We start from the raw sequence: 17,274 nt of genomic DNA, 5'->3' as shown, positions 1-17,274 counted from the left end.
GCACTGTGTTTGTGATTAGCCTTTTGTAATTTTGTTCGTCTTGTGTGCGGCTGTCAAACACCTATATTCTGCTGATGTGTGCAAACAGCTTGTGTGATGTGATTTTAAAGGAGGATTTGCCTTTTTCTTAAAAGAAATTAGCTGTTTGTTTTGGTGACAACCCCCTTGATGCTTTCTCCTTGTTGTATTGGCTTTATACCTCAATTTGGTGTGAACATGCAAAGACATGTTTTAGTTTGTTATGGAGAGGCTCAAGGAAAAATATTTGTAGCATCACAGATGATCAAGATTAAAGAAAAAACAAAAAAACAAAACCCAAGCCACACCCCTCCTCCGATAAATAAACTACAGTCCCTAAAACTGACCTGTGCATCAGAAGAGATGCTACACAATATCAGACGTACACGTCATTTATTGGGAAACTAAGGTGTTTTTCAGCCTTGACTCTATTTTCCCATGTTTTTGTGCTTAAGTGACTAATGGGAACAACGATTTTTTGGAAGCTGTCATGTAAACACGGCTGCTGGATGCAGCCCACTTGCTCAATACTGGACCAATTAAAAAATAATAGTCACTGCCAATAGTCACTTTGAAACAAAAACATGGGAAAAAATTCTGAAGTTTCTAGCATTTACTCACTCTACATCTCTATTTTCTTATCATTTAGCAAACAAACAAAAGAAAGAAAATGAGAGAGTTATCAGTATTATTGTATGTCTTAAGTTGCATGATCAGAATCCCGAGCAGGGGTTTAAAAAAGGAGTCTTTAGCTATTAAAACGTATTGTTAATTTGTAGTGTTCATGGGATACAAACATGAGGACAAATAATGCGAATATGATGCGGTGAAAATTTAGACATGACCTTGGTGACCACAGAGAGGTAGATCTTAATTTGTCAAGGAACAGAACTCAGGATTACTTAAGCAACAACATGATTTATCTCACAGGTCATAGCCTAATCAGATTCACTGAAAAGAAGGAATTAGCTGAGTGTAAAAGTAAGCTGAACAAAAGCACAAATTAATAATTTAATTTAATTAATTAATAAATATGTAATGTGTAAATGAAAACTGACACACTATGTTATATGTGGGAACTAGCAGGCCTCTTTAGGTCTTAAAACTTGAGGCTTTCATTGCAGTTGAACTAAGAAACGTGTTTGTAGTATACAAAACTATTAAGTCTATTTAGAGGAAAATAATGTTTTTGGTATCAAAGGGAAAGACCCGTGATGGAAGCAGTACTCAGGTTCAGTACGTAGAATTTAGTGTTATTTCACCACCGGAAAAGGCTATGATGCAGGTACTTTAAGAAATGATTTGTTTTTTATTTTAGATCTGGATCTACATTAGAAATAACGTCTCTAAACCAGACTCGGGCTGTAGCATCAATTAAACAAATTGCAAAGGAAAAGAAATAACAGACATAATATTAAAAAAGTAATGGTAAAACATTTAGTGCTGCTGGGTTTCAGTCGTACCAGCTGGATATTTGCAGTGATGTTCCAGGTGTGAATCAATCTCACGGCTGAAATGAAACCAGCAGCTCCGAGGAGGAGGATTAAAAACCACTCATCTCCCACAGTCAAACTGCTTCATTTTCTAAATGTGATTTTTGTTGTTGTTGCATCACACATAAAAAAAATTCAAAAAACATTTTAATCTTTTTTTTCTTTTATAAACAAAGTTTGCAAATTTGCAGTGAAAAATAAGTTTACATTGCTTGGCCAATAATATCTGCCTGAATGATCTGGCTTTGCTTTTGAAGAGATTTGACAAAACTTTAACTGATTTGAATGACAGACAACTCTAACTATTGAGAATCTCTGAGAACTTAATCTCCACCCTCTGACTGATTGTGTTGTCATCAACACTGTCAGAAACACCACCACCTCTCCTTCATGGGAGCAAGACGCACAGACTTTGTGTTGGTTATGCATCTCTTTGTGGTCACTATGCAGCTGTCGTGGTCATTTTGTGTCTCCTCGTGGGGGTTTTGAGTCATTTTGAAGTCATTTTGAGGTAATTCCATGTCTTATTGAGGCCATTTTGTGTCTTTTTGGTCATTTTGTGTCACTTTGTGGTTGTTTTGCCTGTTTGGTGGTTATTTTGTGTTTCTTTGCAGCTCCTTTGCATCTCTTTATGGTCTTTTTTGTGTCCTTTCTGGTCATTTTAAGTCTCCTCCTGATCTGCACATGTTAATTTGAGTGACATTTTGCAAGTGAAGGCCCTCCCTGGCAATTTGAGCCCCTGGGCCTGTTCCTGGTGGGCCTGTTCAGTAATCCATCCATGGTGTTGACATTGAATTGCATCAGCAGTACAGAAATGAAGGCTCTGTGACCATTACACTTCACCAGCTTTTAAAGGATCCCAGAAACAGACCGTTTAACTTCCTGTTTGCCTCTTAGATCAGCTGAGCAAGCATAGCGCAGCGCCAAGCTCTGTCCCTGACCCTTCAAAACTCCACCAGAATAGCAGTAAAGTCGTGGCCCGGCTTTCTTTGTCGAGATATTCTCAGTCACTTAACATCCTGCAGGGAACTGAAAAATGCTGACAGAGCAAACCATAAAAGTCTGATTCGGTTCATGTATATCACGCAATCTTACAGCACAGACAATGCTATAACTCTGAAATGTATTTATTTATTTAAAAAAGAATTTCATTAACTTTAATTTAAATACAAAATATTGGATAAAGAGCCATTATAAAGATATAAAAATAAAACCAGCCTGTATCATATAAACACACATAAAGATTAAGAGTGAGGTGATATTTTTAAAACACTTGGAAATCCTGATGGGATGCACATTCCCGTGTCTTTGAATTGATGCAGCATGAGGTAAGACAAACAGACTTTCCAAAGCTTGTTCCATGATCATAATACAGCACGACAACATCACACAAACATTTGCCAGGACTCTGTCCTCTGGAAGGCTTTCCTAAACACCAGCCGCAGAAAAACGCTTCATCTTCTCTGCCCTGACAGCAGGAGGAGAGCTGATGACAACAATGCGCCGGCCTATGTCTTTATTTGGGGTTGGAGCACAGGACGGAGTCTTCACTAGGGGCTATGTGTCACACACAGCTCAAGGGCTTAACGCCAGTTTGACTCATCCGTGTTCTGTAAATACAGAGGCCATGTGGTGGTGTGTGTGTGTGTGTGTGTTTAGACTCCTGGTTTGCAGGGTGTATATTGTATTTTAAATGGCCAGGCTGTTGTTGACCCATACAACAAGTAGAAGAGACCAAATATGAATCTGCCTGCAGCATTACTGCTGTCTTTCTGCCATAAATGAGACTTGAAGGAACAGTTCATCCCAAAATTAAAATACAAATTTTTCCTCTTAACTTATCGGCCTTGTCTCTGCGCAGGAGCAAGTGTGCATCCACTCGTGAACGAAAGGCTTTTGCTTGTGACAGTGCGAGACGTTAACATTATGGCGTCCTCCTCAGCTGAGCTGTAACATTAGCTAGCTCAGGTGAGCTATCGGGCCAGAATTAAAGGATATTTACAGTGTGGTTTTGGTGGAAAGTAGCTAAAAAAAGAAAAGTCTCACCTAGTAGCCCATAACAAGTTTGTTTCAATCACTTTTGACTTCATTTAACAAAAGACTCCGGCGTCTCCGACATTAATCTGGCTTAATCAGCCATAAAAAGCAAAAAAGGACCAAACAGGATCCATTGGTGTGGGGCACAAAAAATAAAAACCAGGATGTAAGACGCTCACCAACAGCTCGATATTGACCAACAGCTAACTGTCGACTTGGTGTGTCTGGGCCCTTAGATGCACGCTTCCCTCTGTGAGGTGATACACTTGGCAGGTGTAGTTTGGTAGGAAGAAAATCGTTCCTACATGAAACTGTTCACAACAAGGTCTGTGGATTATCTTGTGTAAGAAGGTCATGATTTCTGGAAAGAGACAATGTTTTTTTTTTTTTTTGGTGCTTTGAGTGCCACAATCCGAGTGCCATGTAGTTCCATTATTTTTGAGAGAAGTCAGAAATCTCTACAGCTGGTATTGTTTTTTTTTTATTTTGGGGTGAACTGTCCTCTTAACATTGTGTATGGCCTAAGACAGATTTCAGAGCTTTGATCAATACCACACATCTACAGATACAGAAATATTTTATCCAAGAGGTCGTCTTTTGCTTAGAAACACACCTAGGGGTTTATTTATCCAGCCTACCATCAAATTAAATATTCTGTAAAACTATTCAAAACTATAAACTATTCAAAGGATTTCATAAACGAAACTTTAAAAAATGTAGAAAGCAAAACTTTTTCAAGTTATATTCTTGACATTGTTGGACTCTGATTCAACTAATCAAATGTTTAACACATTTCTGTGTAAAAAAACAACATTTTTTTAAGCATGCAACCTGTTAATAAGTGATTCCCCTCATATAACAAGCCATGTGCGTCAATGATAAACTAATCACAGAGTCCTGCCCTATGTCATAAACTCAGTTAAACATTATAGAATGAAAAACACCAGGACACTGCAGGCTAACTGATGTCCTGTGAGGCTACTCTCGCTTTTTTATGTCATTTTTCTGAAGTGAAGGTCTATCTTAAGGCCTTAATTTTTAATAGGAGACATTTACCAGACTGCTTCTACTGTACACTACATGCACTTTTACGTAAAAGGGTTTGTGTACTTTCTGGGAAAGTGGCAGGGTGGATCATTAGCAGACAGTGCTACAGCATTGTTTCTTAATCTTTGCCCTGTTTCTGGAAGGTCTCCATGTGACAAGTAGTCTTTGTTTCCCAAAACAGACAGCAGAGTAGTCCCCTCACTTCTAACATTTTTTTCAGTATTAATTCAAGAGCTAGAGATGAGAAAATAAGACAGAAAAAGGAAAAACAAAGAGATACACATACATACTTTTTAAGACAGCTGTTTCTCTGACCCCTCACTCTCAACAAAAATATTGTTTTAGACTGACCCCGCTGACACTGCATCTGAATATATTGTATGTTTGCATGGCTATTACTTTATCACCCTAGAAGTATGTAATGGAGTAAATAGTACACAATATATATAGGTGAACAGTGGTATATACTATGATCAGAATTGTAAATATTTAGATATATGTGTGTATATGTATGGCGGTACATATACTACAAGCCTTGGATTTCTATAGGGGAGATATTGATAATAATTTAATTATATCTAATAAAGGGGTAGAATTAAATAAGTTTATACTTCTTCCTACTCCTTTTCAAACATGTAAATTAAGGCAATTTGTGGATGTAATTTATTATGTCTTTTTTTTCAATTTTTTTATTATTCATGTGTTTTACACTTTTTTCGTGATTTAAATGTTTGAAACAAAGACATCAATCAATATCCATCCTCAGCACCCAAATTATATCAGGGTGCTGTAGATCATATTTTGTTATTGTCCGGTTATGTAGAAACTAGTGTATCAAACTATTAGATCCCACAATGGGGGCAGCTGAGAAGAGTCATTTACAAAACTCCTTCAACATCACAAAGGACATCACAGTCATTAAACAGACTGCTGGACACCTTTCCTACACTTTACACCCACCGCGATGCACATGTTATTCCGCCGATCGACAGTTGGTGGCGGTAATGCGCAGAGAAAGCGCAGTAATACACCCAAAAAACAAACAAACAAAAAAAAAACAGCGAGCAAGACTTTCAAAAACCTGCTTCACCCAAGAGGAAGGAAATGCTCTCGACATTGTTGTGGTAAGAAACCAGACACCCGAAATGCAAGCACAACTTTTGTTTGTTAACAAGAAAACGTTTACACTGTTAAAGGGGTACACTACCAATATTACACAAAGATTAGTCCCTACACGTTTACCCTCCTGCTAATCATTAGCCTTTGTGAAAACAGTCAGGAGGAGCTGAAAAACTAGCTGTTGCGATGTCCAGGCGATGTAAAAAATGCTTTAGAACCACTTTAAGGTTACCTGGGCTTTATGCATGGATTATTATATTATTATTTCGAAATGCATTAATGGGACAGTGTGTGTTAAATTTAGTGGCAGTGAGCAGTAAGGATTTCAGAGATTTAGATGTATGCTAGTTAGAATTTCTTTACTGGGTTTTTGCCATTTGACATCTATTGTTATTGCTTTCTTCTCTTCAAAACAAAAAGACCTCGTGGAAAAAAAAAAACACTGAATAAAACAGATTCTTTTTTTTTTTTTTAATGTTTTTTTTCTACATTTTTTTTTCCCCCAACACTTATTTTGTAGGGGCTGCTTACTGTGCTGGCCAATGCAAAGGCATGAATGGCTCAATGTAAAGCCAATGTTAAGTTTGTCAGTTCTGGGCTACTGTAGAAACATAATGCTGCAGCATGGCGGGCTGTGTGGGAAAGGATCTGCTCCCTACATATATAAACATCTCATTCTGAAGTAACAAAAAATTGACAGTCCTTAATTTCAGGTGATTACATACTATATAAAACACATAAAAAATATATTCCATATCTCACAAAATATATTCCTAAACCCCACACACTGGACCTGTAATGCATGGATTATTAGTTTGAAATCCATTAAGTGGGGCCACTCTCCAGTTTCGCCTTTCTCTGCTCCATCCAAAACTAATTGTCGGGAGCAGGTGTGTTCAGCTATTCTCTCCTCAGGTGCAGGCAGAGTGGGGAGAGATGGGGAGCCCAAGAGTTGGATTTGATGCAGTGTGGGAGGCCAGAAGCTGGCACCACTGGTAGACACGGAGGGGATAATGAAACAACAGGCTCTTAGGTACAGATATGCAAAAGGCCCCAAAAACCTCTCCTGTTAAATATCACAAAGACTTTGGCTTTGCCTTTTTTGTTGTTGTTTTTGCATCTCGTTGTAGTTATTATGTATCTGTGTGTGTGTGTCTTTATGTCTCTTTGAGGACATTTTGTGTCTTTTTTTTTTTTTTGGTTACTTTGTGTCTCTTTGCAGCTCCTTTGCATCTCTGTTTGGGCATTTTTGAGTCTCTTCCCAGTTAGTTTGTGTTATAGAAATTTGAATGACATTTGAGTTAGTGACAAAAAACAAAAAGTGCTCTTGGTCAATCTCACTGATACTGAAATTCTCACTGAAATTAAAAATTGCACATATTAATGTATCTGACTGCTCTGTGTTGCATTTTAACTGGACGTTGTGGTTGCTCTTTGTAATGTGTGATAATTGTATTTGTCTGCTTGTATTTAATGGTGTAGCTAGGCTATGTTTTATGCTGCCCTGAGCATATATATATATGTGTGTGTGTGTGTGTGTGTGTGTGTGTGTGTGTGTGTATAGATAGACAATACAAATTAGATTTTTATTTATTTTATTTGGCAGATGGTAATCCATCCATGGCTCCATGTGCTTTCAGAGTACAATATACTAAAACTTACATACTGTATTTGTAAAAACCTTACATTTCTGCCCATTTCCTCTGCACCAGCAGCGCTGAGTTTGTCGCCTCCTGGTGGCCGCCTCATGGAGACGCAGAGTGTGAGCTGAGAGAGAGAGAGAGAGAGCTCACGGAGCTCAGAGCATGTCGCCTCCTGTTGCTGCACCTCACTGTGGGATCTGCTGTCGACCTTTCAGACTGCACACATGAACGCAGAAAGCTTTTTCACGCGCTTCCTCGCTATGAACGAGCCGCAGGTTTGTCGGAGTGAACTGCGACCGCGTCTGCTCTGAGTCCGGAGGTCAAAAACAGGCTTGCCATTGCGGGAATCTTTCTTTTTTGACACAACTTGGCAGAGAAGTCGCTTGCTGCCGTTGCTGCCGGAGCTGTTTGTTTGAGGAGAAAGTGTGAAACAAGTTTGAGAGGGAGAGCAACAGATGTTTTCTGGTGGATATGCGGCCGGCTGAGGAATGAGAGCAGCAGCGAGGCACCGGCGGCCCTTCCAGCGGTTCTGCTGCTGTGGACTCGGACTGGTCGCCGTCATTTGGCTGGCACAGGTCATCCAGGCACCAGGTGAGACCTTAATATAGACATACAGGCTGCGCGCGCCTGCGTGCGTGCGTGCACAATAATCCTATGGACAATCTTGGATACACACTGGAAAATTAATTTTACATCAACATATTAAAATCTTGTCTCAAGGACGCTGTACCTACTGATGATACAGTGTGGACAATATTAATCACTATATATTAATTCATTTATTAAGATTTAATTTTACATGAAGTACATAGGAGCCCACACTTTAGATTTATGATTGACTTAAAGTTTGATTTCCTGTATTAGAATGAAAATAAAAGGAAATGATTAATTTTTCATTACACGATTCAAAACAGGTCCATATAAAACTATTATTATCTACAATAAAGAGCTACATTTGTTTTAGTTATAGAAAATGCGGCATAATCCATGTATTCAGAGCACAGTGTATAGTGCTTTGCTTTCATTTGGAGCTCTAATATACTCTCATCCGTGATTATATGGATCTAAATATGAATATATATGCAGTATTTTGTATAGAAGCATAAGTTTAAATATTAGTGTAGACAGGTGCTGCATTCTGGATGAAAATGTATTCAAGCTGCCTCAAATTACACATTATTGTAACATTTAGGTGCAGAATTTAAAAGTACAGTTCTGATTGCTGTGAAGCATTGTGCCATTTTGAAGGGAAAACATTTTCTTCTTAGTAATAAACAGTGCTGCGTGTCAGACAGCTGAATCATGTTCTAAATATTTAAATCCTAGTTGGGTCGTTTCTAACACGGCCGTCTCCCAGGGTCTGTCCCTCTGGCCTTGCTCCGCTCACACTGCAGAAATGTGACAGTTTGTCATTTATATAAGCAGACAGAAATGGTGGCGTGTATAATCCAATCACGGGTGATAAGTTCAGTTGTAGGTAAGTGCAGATTGACCAGGGTTATTTCATTTTTGTCTCAGGGGAATTGCTGAATATGACATGTTAAGGATCCATTTTTGTGGACATATCCTTAAAAACACTGCCTGCCGTACTTAATTGAGCTAAAAATGTGTTTTTCATTTGCTTAAATTGTTGTTAAATTTGATTTGATCTGATGTCACTTAAATTGTCCGAAAAAAAAATCAGATTTTTTTTTCTTGCATTCCAGGACATCGACTGTTTCATATAAATACACACAACACACAAACAAAAATAGACAATAACATCAGACACATCGGACATTATGAAATGTGCAACATGTTACTCCTTCTTTGTATTACATTCAGTGTTCGACTCAGGTGATATGTAGATACGTGATACATTTATTGTATCTGATTGTTTATAGTAACTGTTATTTAATTCCATTCATAACACAATATAAACTAATACATCTGACACCCACCTCTCCTTCACTTCTTTCATCATCAACCTCCATAACATTAGGCACCATCCCCAGTTGTACCAGTATCCATTAATGGCTAGATGAGGTATGCTTTTTTGTTTTTTTTTTGACATCAGATATTTTAATGTTGTATTTTGCTGCAGTGCATCTAAAGCCCCCCCCCCCCACCCCCCAGCTCATTATCCTCTCATCACCTTTGCAGATGTTCACACACTGTCACACACACTCATCAGCAGCATCTGTACTGACAACATCATTCTCCTTTGTGCATTATAATGATATGAATGGGGGAACTTTGTTCTACTGGGAGCATTTGATTTACATTTAGGTTTCAGCCTAGTATTTCATGGCGGTCCTTGGTGGAAGAGTGTCTTGTTGAATGAGCCGTGTCATTAATATTTATACTTCACCTTTAAATTATGAGTGTGCCATCAACCAGAAGAGGTTTTTTGAACCGAGATCAAGGCTGCTCAACTTAAACCATATAAAAGCACGGGGCAAGGCATGTGGTCTGCTGTTTGTAATGGCGACAGGCAGGTTACTCTCGCAATGCTTGGAAAATATTACACATACTGTAGCATCCTGAATACCACTGCTTGGAGAACCATTTATGGATGTGCTGATCCAACACTCAGTATCAGTATCAGTCTGATTCTGGCAAAATGCCCCAAAAAACAAACAACATTGGATACCACAAAAATACATCACAATCACAATATTGCCACCAGCTTGATGAACAATGTAGGCCTATGTATTATGAGTTGCAAAGGCAATAGTGTCAAGACAGAACATTTCTTGAAGCATTAAACATTGTTGGAAGCCATAAATATATATTGAACAAGTCGCTTGGATGCAGATGACCAACCATTTTCCATGATTTCAAACATGCAGTTCTGATGCTTTGCAAAGTATTTCAAGCCTCACCAGCCAACATTTTATCTCTAAGATAGCTGTCCCACGTCTGTACAAGCAAGAGGTCGATTCCTTTCGAAACATTTATAAAGCTTCACAGCAGTGAGAGTAACAGCTGACACAATATGATCCCCTGTGTGTCTAACGTCATGGCTATGTCTAACAAAACACTAGATAGACTGAAGTTTAGCATTTATTGAAAATGTTAGACAGCTATCACCATGAGAAAATTGAGATGCTTTTATTCAGTGAAGTTGACATTAAACCAGCAGTAATTGACTTTTTTTGGCTTCTTGCGGGCCGTGGATATGAACTGACTCATCATTTTATCAAGTTAATAGAGCAAATGTCTCAGCATACAGCTTATGTACCCATCCGGCAGGCACAAAGCAACATTAGTATCTTTTGGAGTCATGTTTTTGTCCTCCTAAAGACTATATTAAGCTTTTTCCGCCAAAGTTAGCGTGTGTGGGTTTTTTCAATGCAGAAAAACCTGTTAAAAATAGGTGATTGTGACTGCCTTCCTGGTGCCAGTGAACCAGAGGTGTATACACAGCTCTGCATTGCAGTAGTCAAGTGTGCCTTTTTGCTTTTTTGTTTGGTTGGTTGGTTGATAGGTTTGTATTTTTGCTGTAGTATGTTCAATGTTACAGACAGGCCGGAAAAAAGGTCAGTAAATAGTAGAAAGCAGCATGGAGGCCAGTGAAAAGATTACATTAGTTTCATTTTGAATGATGTTCGATCACTGCTTGGATGGAGATGGACAATATTTGGTGGTTGTACAATCATGTATTGCTAAGATTAGCGCATCCACCCTTGTGTCATAGTTCCATCACTGCTGCTTGGAGCCAGTAGGAGCCGGGGCCAATAAATACTCATGACTACTACAGTCATTAGTTTCAGGAGTGAATGCCAAAGTCTAATATTCACTCTACTTTTTGCTCTGTTGTTGGTCTCCATAACTCCTCGTGGTTTATATGACTCTTTAAATGCTTTACTGTGTTCACCAGTTAGATGCTGTCTTTGTCTGCCTGTCATGCTGAGCAGGTAGTTTAGTCAGTTTAATCAGCTGACGCCTCGCCCTGTTATGGTAGGAAACAAATTGATGAGAGTGGACAGACTAAACTCATTTGTTGGCTTGAAACAAACAAAAAAATCCCTGGGTAAAACAAACTAGAATGCTCCGCAGAGAGGAACTGCAGTCAGGTGATCATTTTCACTGTAGGTTCATCACTACAAGCGACCCCCTTCATATACCCATTTTTATTATAATGATATCATGTAATGATATTGATTATAGCCACTTTAAAGTCACAGAATTTGAACATTTTTGACTTTGCCATCAGAGTAATTGTAAAATTGGTCACATTAAAGTTGTAGCATCTAGAAAGGAAATGAATTGGTAACATATCTCTATTGACAAAATATTGTTGTATCAGTATCAGAAAAGTTGAACCAAGCTATTTTTTCTGTTCCTCAAAAGGGAAAGTTGTCACAATTAATTTAGAAGCATACAAAGAAGGAAGGGATGACCGTTGTGTAACTACATTTCATCAGATAAAGGTTCAGTGGGTAACTTATCATATAGTTATATAGCTTTAAAAAATACTAATATTTCTCATATACTCATACTTGCTGAAACTGTCACTTAATCCTGACAGTAGTGCACAAGACACACTATCTGTGAAAATATCTGGTTCCTCCCAGGGCTCCTAATGGCATTTGCAAGAATGCCATTAGGAGCTCTAGGAAGAGGAACCTGATTTTTTCACAGATTATCTGTCTCGACTAAATGCCAATATAGGGAGCCAGCATGTGATTGAGGACTGCACCGGAGAAATGCACACATAGTACATTAAACAACAGCGGTGTATGAGAGGCCATTAGTGGCCATGCAACCGGTGGCTTCCTACAATTTTTCTTTCCTTTGCAAAGACATGTACACAGGCTTTTGAAAGTAATAGTATTCTAATGGTCTGTTGATGTTTAAAATACAATGTGTGCCTTTCATGTCACGGTCTGGGGTCGTACTCTGAGGGGCGACATTTTGAGGGCCACACTTTGCTTTAAAGCATCAGAATTGTACATAGGGATAACCATAATCAAAGTGACGTCAATATCAGCAGTTTCAGTTGTTTTGCATCTTTGTGACAAAATTTGCACTCATGACAGACTCCTGATTTGAGCTTTGCTCCACACTGGTGTTTTTGAACTCCTTCACGCTCGGTTATTTATATAACTGTGGTTTAGCTCCCATTTAAGGTCAAATCAAATCAAATGTTCATCAGCTTTCTGTTTACTGCAACATGACACTTCCTAAATGTTCAGTCTGAATGTCAGAGTGGAGATCCGGAGGGCTGCACTGTTATCGACGAGCAATTGGATCTAAGCATGTTGGACCGAAATAGAAATATTAATTTTTATGAAGTAATATCCAGTGGCTTTGGTTTTAGATGCAGCCATGTTTATCTGCTTTACCACTACTGAAAATTTCATGGTCAGAGACTTTAGTAACTCAGAGTGCAGTCTTGTCTCGTAGAGGCAGTGAACCTGTTTGGGGTAACACCGGAGGAAGCCGGTCTTTCCAGTCGATGTGTCATTGACAGGATCAAATGTCTTGTTTCTGCTAATGGAGGAGGCGACACTGGTTTAACTTTCCTGAAGGGAATAGATGATAGTGTTTGGACTGTCATGTTTCAAATGAAGATTTCCTCTTCAAGGCCTACATATAAAATAGGAGCTGTTTAATGTTGACACCATTTGGTCTGTGTTTATGGATTCATGGAATTTTGACTTATTTACTGCCTTAAGACAAAAAAAATGTGGATAAAAGTCACAACACAGGCATTTGGCTGGAGGGTTCCCACAGTGTGATTTATTATACTGAAGTGTAGAGAGAGGAATTATGCTATTTACACTTAACATTATGGTATTTACACTTACCTTTCTGCACTCAACCAGCATGTTTATGTCGAGGCGTGTCGCAGCAGGATTAAGATATTTCCATACAAACACCACATTTCGTGATTCATCAGCTTTCGTCACTGATCCCTCTGTAACCTCTTTCCTTTTATATTTACATTTAAGGCCTTTAGCAGACAGTCTTATCAAGAGGAACGATCACTGTAACAGTAAGGTTAGCTTAAACACTATGGATCACCAAAACTGAAAGCAACTTTAACACAGAGCTCATGGTCAGAGTGAAGACTGTTTGAGGTTACCATCTCTCTCTCTTTATAGTTTTTGTAACTTCAGATTTTTATTACGGCGAAGGTTTACCCCTCTACCTCATTACAATTAATACACTTTTGTGAGATAAACCATATTTCATCAGTGTGGTTGTTGTTCAGGCAGTCATCTATTTACGTCACTGTTGATCACATTGATCACAAGACAAGAGGCGCTGAGATCTGGGTGACTTACCACCGCAGCTAAACAATTTACTGAGGGAAACATCGTTAAGTGTTAGCAACACCAGAACCCTTAAATTTACTGGAAGATAAAAAAGTCTTGGAAAGGAATCAGTGAGTCTAACTTTTAAAATGGCAACTGTGTGGGAGACAAGTATCACATGTCGATTTAATTTATATGAATGAAAGTATAGAGATTAAGGACTTGAAAGTATTGTTTAAATGTATACTATGTAGGATTTTCCTGAAAAACAAAGTATAGACCCATACAGAAATAATCCATCTCATCATCAAAATCATAGTGTGTGAGACTTACAGCGCTCGAGTGAATTTGGGGCTTTATAAAAAGTTAGCAACCAGGTGTTAGATTTTAAGCAGCAGCCATCCAAGAGACACTGGAAAAAAAGGCAAAACACCAGAAAAGTGAATCTGGGGTTGAGTTTTACTTTTACCTTCACTTTTGAGCGTGTTGACAAACAGTAACCGACAGTCTTGTACAGTACATCTTAAAGCAGTCCAAAGTGTAAATTAGATGATTTCTTGAAGAATGCTTTAGTATAACACATCATGTATTTATGTGTATGCACTTTTTTCAGCCATTGTATTCTCATTGTCAGGGCTGCAACTAACAAATATTTTTTCTCAAAGATAATGTGTTGAGAATTACTTATGGCCATACCTGGCGCAGGCCCAGTGGTCCAAAGTATAAGAGGACCCCCCTGGCCCTCACTGTGACGCTTAAATTAACATGTATTGACCAGAAAGAGGCTTAAAAAGACCACAAAGATGCAAAGAGACACAAAGCCACAAAAAAAAACAAAGCTGCATTAGGACTATAAAGAAATGCAAAACAGCAACACAAAAAGAGGCTGTACAACTAAAAAGTGTGCCTGTGTCTTGCTCCTATGTAAAGACCCTTTCGCAGTACACAAAAAAAAAACACACCTGCTAACATCTGGCTTTCATATGTAAAAGAAAAGGTTAGTCAGCATTCAGACAGTCAGGGGTATTTATCTGGCTCCGGCAAGATGCAGTGATGCGCCACCGCAAAATATCCATCTCCCACATTGTTCCAAATAGGGCTGCACCTTAAAAGTCAGAGATTCAAATCATCAGTCGACGGAGATTATAAGTCGATCAGTCTTTTTTTTTTTGCTTTTCAGTATGCTGTGTAGCGTGGTGCTGCTGCAGAACCGTGTACACGGTTCTGGTCCTCTGGCACTGAAAAGGAACTAAAGCCTATTTTTAGTGAGTTTTCCGATGTTTAAAAAACCCTGCTTGGTACATGATAATTTTGGTTGAAAGGGGCGAGTCGAAAGTGTGTGTGTGTGTGTGTGTGTCTGTGTCTGTGTGTGTCTTTGTGTGTGTGTGTGTGTGTGTGTCTGTGTGTGTTTCCATTACAAGTTCCAAGAGACCAATGTGATGTCTTTAATTTGCTTTTGCCTGCAAATAATCCAAAACCCAATCAATAACAATGGAAAAAAATTGAAAAGAAGGGAAAAAAAAGCCAAAACTTCACATATGAGAAGTTAGAACCAGAGAATGTTATTTTTGCCGAATGACTGACGTGATTTTTCAGTTGTGCAAGTCGTTGGTAGTTTTTTTGTTTTTTGTTGGTAATTTTTTTGCCTAATCAATTAAATATTAATCAATTGATAAAATGCCAAATTCAGGACATGTCAGCTTTGTAAGTTACAGTTTGCTTGATTATCTTGGGTCAATAACATCTTAATTTTAAGGAAAGAAATAGAATAAGCACCCTGTTTTTAAATCCCCTTTTTGCGTGAGACAAAATGTAGTTTAGATGCTATGCACTTCTGTTATACGTGTGAAAATGTTGCGGAGCCATCTGTGGCAGAAACCCATTTGAATTTCATACGAGTCAAGCTCCGCTTGATGCATCGACATGAAAGCCTTCACGTCTCCTCCCGGCCACGACCGCTGGCCTCGTGAAATGGGCTCATTGAGCTGTAAGGTACAAAGGGACACTACAGTGCCTAGCAATCACCGCATGCATCAGACACAGACACCAAGCCTCCCTGTAAATAAAACGGCAGTGTGTAGTACAGAGCACAATAATAACCGCCTCAGCCCTTAGTGGAAAGATCTCTGTGGGTGGTGGTGGAAGAAAATCTGTTTTTTTTCCCCATAGGAGAGATGATGAGACAGATATATCTGTGGGGAGTTCCTTGCCTGTCGCCATAGTAAAGTCGTAAAAACTGAAATCCACACAGAGATTAGCTATCGAGGAATGAAATACAGAGCTGAAATACACACCATAAAGATTTCAGTGCCGATTCCACAGGACAGCTGACAGCAGCATGGACTGAATTAGTGAACATGCTGCTATCTCCCAAAGCCAGAAACATGAAACTACAGTCCGCTGAGTAGACGCTTGACACAAGAATAGCTCTGGAGACAATCACTACATGGGCAGAAGAAGTGCCAGTGACAATGCTTTGATACACTAACATTTTTAATTTAAAACCCAAAGTATTAAAATAGAATCTTTGATTGTTATAGGTCAGTCAGAGCTTCTTTGGAAAAACAGTTTTGTGATTGTAATCAGCTCCTGGCTGCAAAAAGTCAAGCTGATCTGAAAAGATAAGTTGATCACCAGAAAATTAATCAACAGCAGTTTTGATATGCATGAAATAGTTTTTATTTGGTTGTTTTTTTTTATTTTTATCACACAAATATCCTGATAAAACTGGTTTAATTTTCTCACATTTGAGGATGAACTGCTTTTGGGGTTTTATACTGTTAGTCAGACTTAGGGTACGGTCACACATGAGCGAAATTAACATAAGGGAATATTTGCCTCCTGTTCGCTTCTATTTAGTACAGTTGAAGGGGCAAAAAACCCATTTGCTTTCAGTTTCAAAGCAAATCTTCAGATTGCACGCGTTGGTGTGTTCAGACTTTTTTTAAGTGGGATGGCCCAAGGGGGGCACTGACGTAATGCAGGGGTGGCATGACGTACGATCACTGCTGCGGGCACCCGCGTCGGCATAGCTTTAATTTACCATTTCTCCACTGTCCGTGCCAACAGTAATTACTAACATTGCAGAGTCTTACATTCCTGTTTATAGTTTAGTTGAGGACTGAATTGCTCCTATAAACGAAACTTCATTTTACTCGTCAAACATTTCAGACTGACTGGGCAGTCATAATGGGGTGGCACCTGTGGTAGCTAATCAGATTTCATGGGTCGCCCGGGCCACCTAAGGCCACTCCCAAGACACACCCCTGATTGCATATGGTTCAACTTTGGTGGACTTTGAAATTGCATCTACAACCAATAGCAAAGGCACTTGTGTGAAGGAGGCTTGGATTGTAGCCATGTTAAACCAGCCAATAATGTATGATACTGGCCATGAAAAATACAAACTGCTCACAGTAAAGATACTGCTGGTGGTCAGGAGACTTGCATGGAACATTAAGTGGAAAATATACGTATGACGTATCTACCAATACCTCACAAAGCCAAGATGATGGTAGCAATACTAGTTCTAGCCAGGATAGCCATTGTTAGCAATACCAGCTGTGAAAAACAAATGATTGTATTGTATTGCATTAACTTGTCCCAGGGAACTGGCTAACTCACATGTCAACCAATAAAACCATAGTTAATTCATCCCTAAATCTAGGCACA

General features: G+C 38.9%; 1 protein-coding gene across 1 annotated transcript in view; it reads left to right on the top strand.

The window, feature by feature from the left end:
* Window positions 1-7,495: 7,495 nt before the first annotated feature.
* The window catches only part of LOC121952843 (sodium/potassium/calcium exchanger 3-like), a 30,990-nt gene continuing 21,211 nt past the window's right edge, over window positions 7,496-17,274 (top strand). The window contains exon 1 of the mRNA XM_042499693.1: window positions 7,496-7,948. Within this exon, the coding sequence (XP_042355627.1) occupies window positions 7,846-7,948 (103 nt within the window). The 5' untranslated portion in view covers window positions 7,496-7,845. The remainder of the gene's footprint in view (window positions 7,949-17,274) is intronic.

The sequence above is a fragment of the Plectropomus leopardus genome, chromosome 13 (assembly GCF_008729295.1).
Source record: "Plectropomus leopardus isolate mb chromosome 13, YSFRI_Pleo_2.0, whole genome shotgun sequence".
In the NCBI taxonomy this organism is placed as follows: domain Eukaryota; kingdom Metazoa; phylum Chordata; class Actinopteri; order Perciformes; family Serranidae; genus Plectropomus; species Plectropomus leopardus.
The sequence above is the reverse complement of the archived record's forward strand: the minus strand, read 5'-3'. Positions and strand labels throughout refer to the sequence as shown.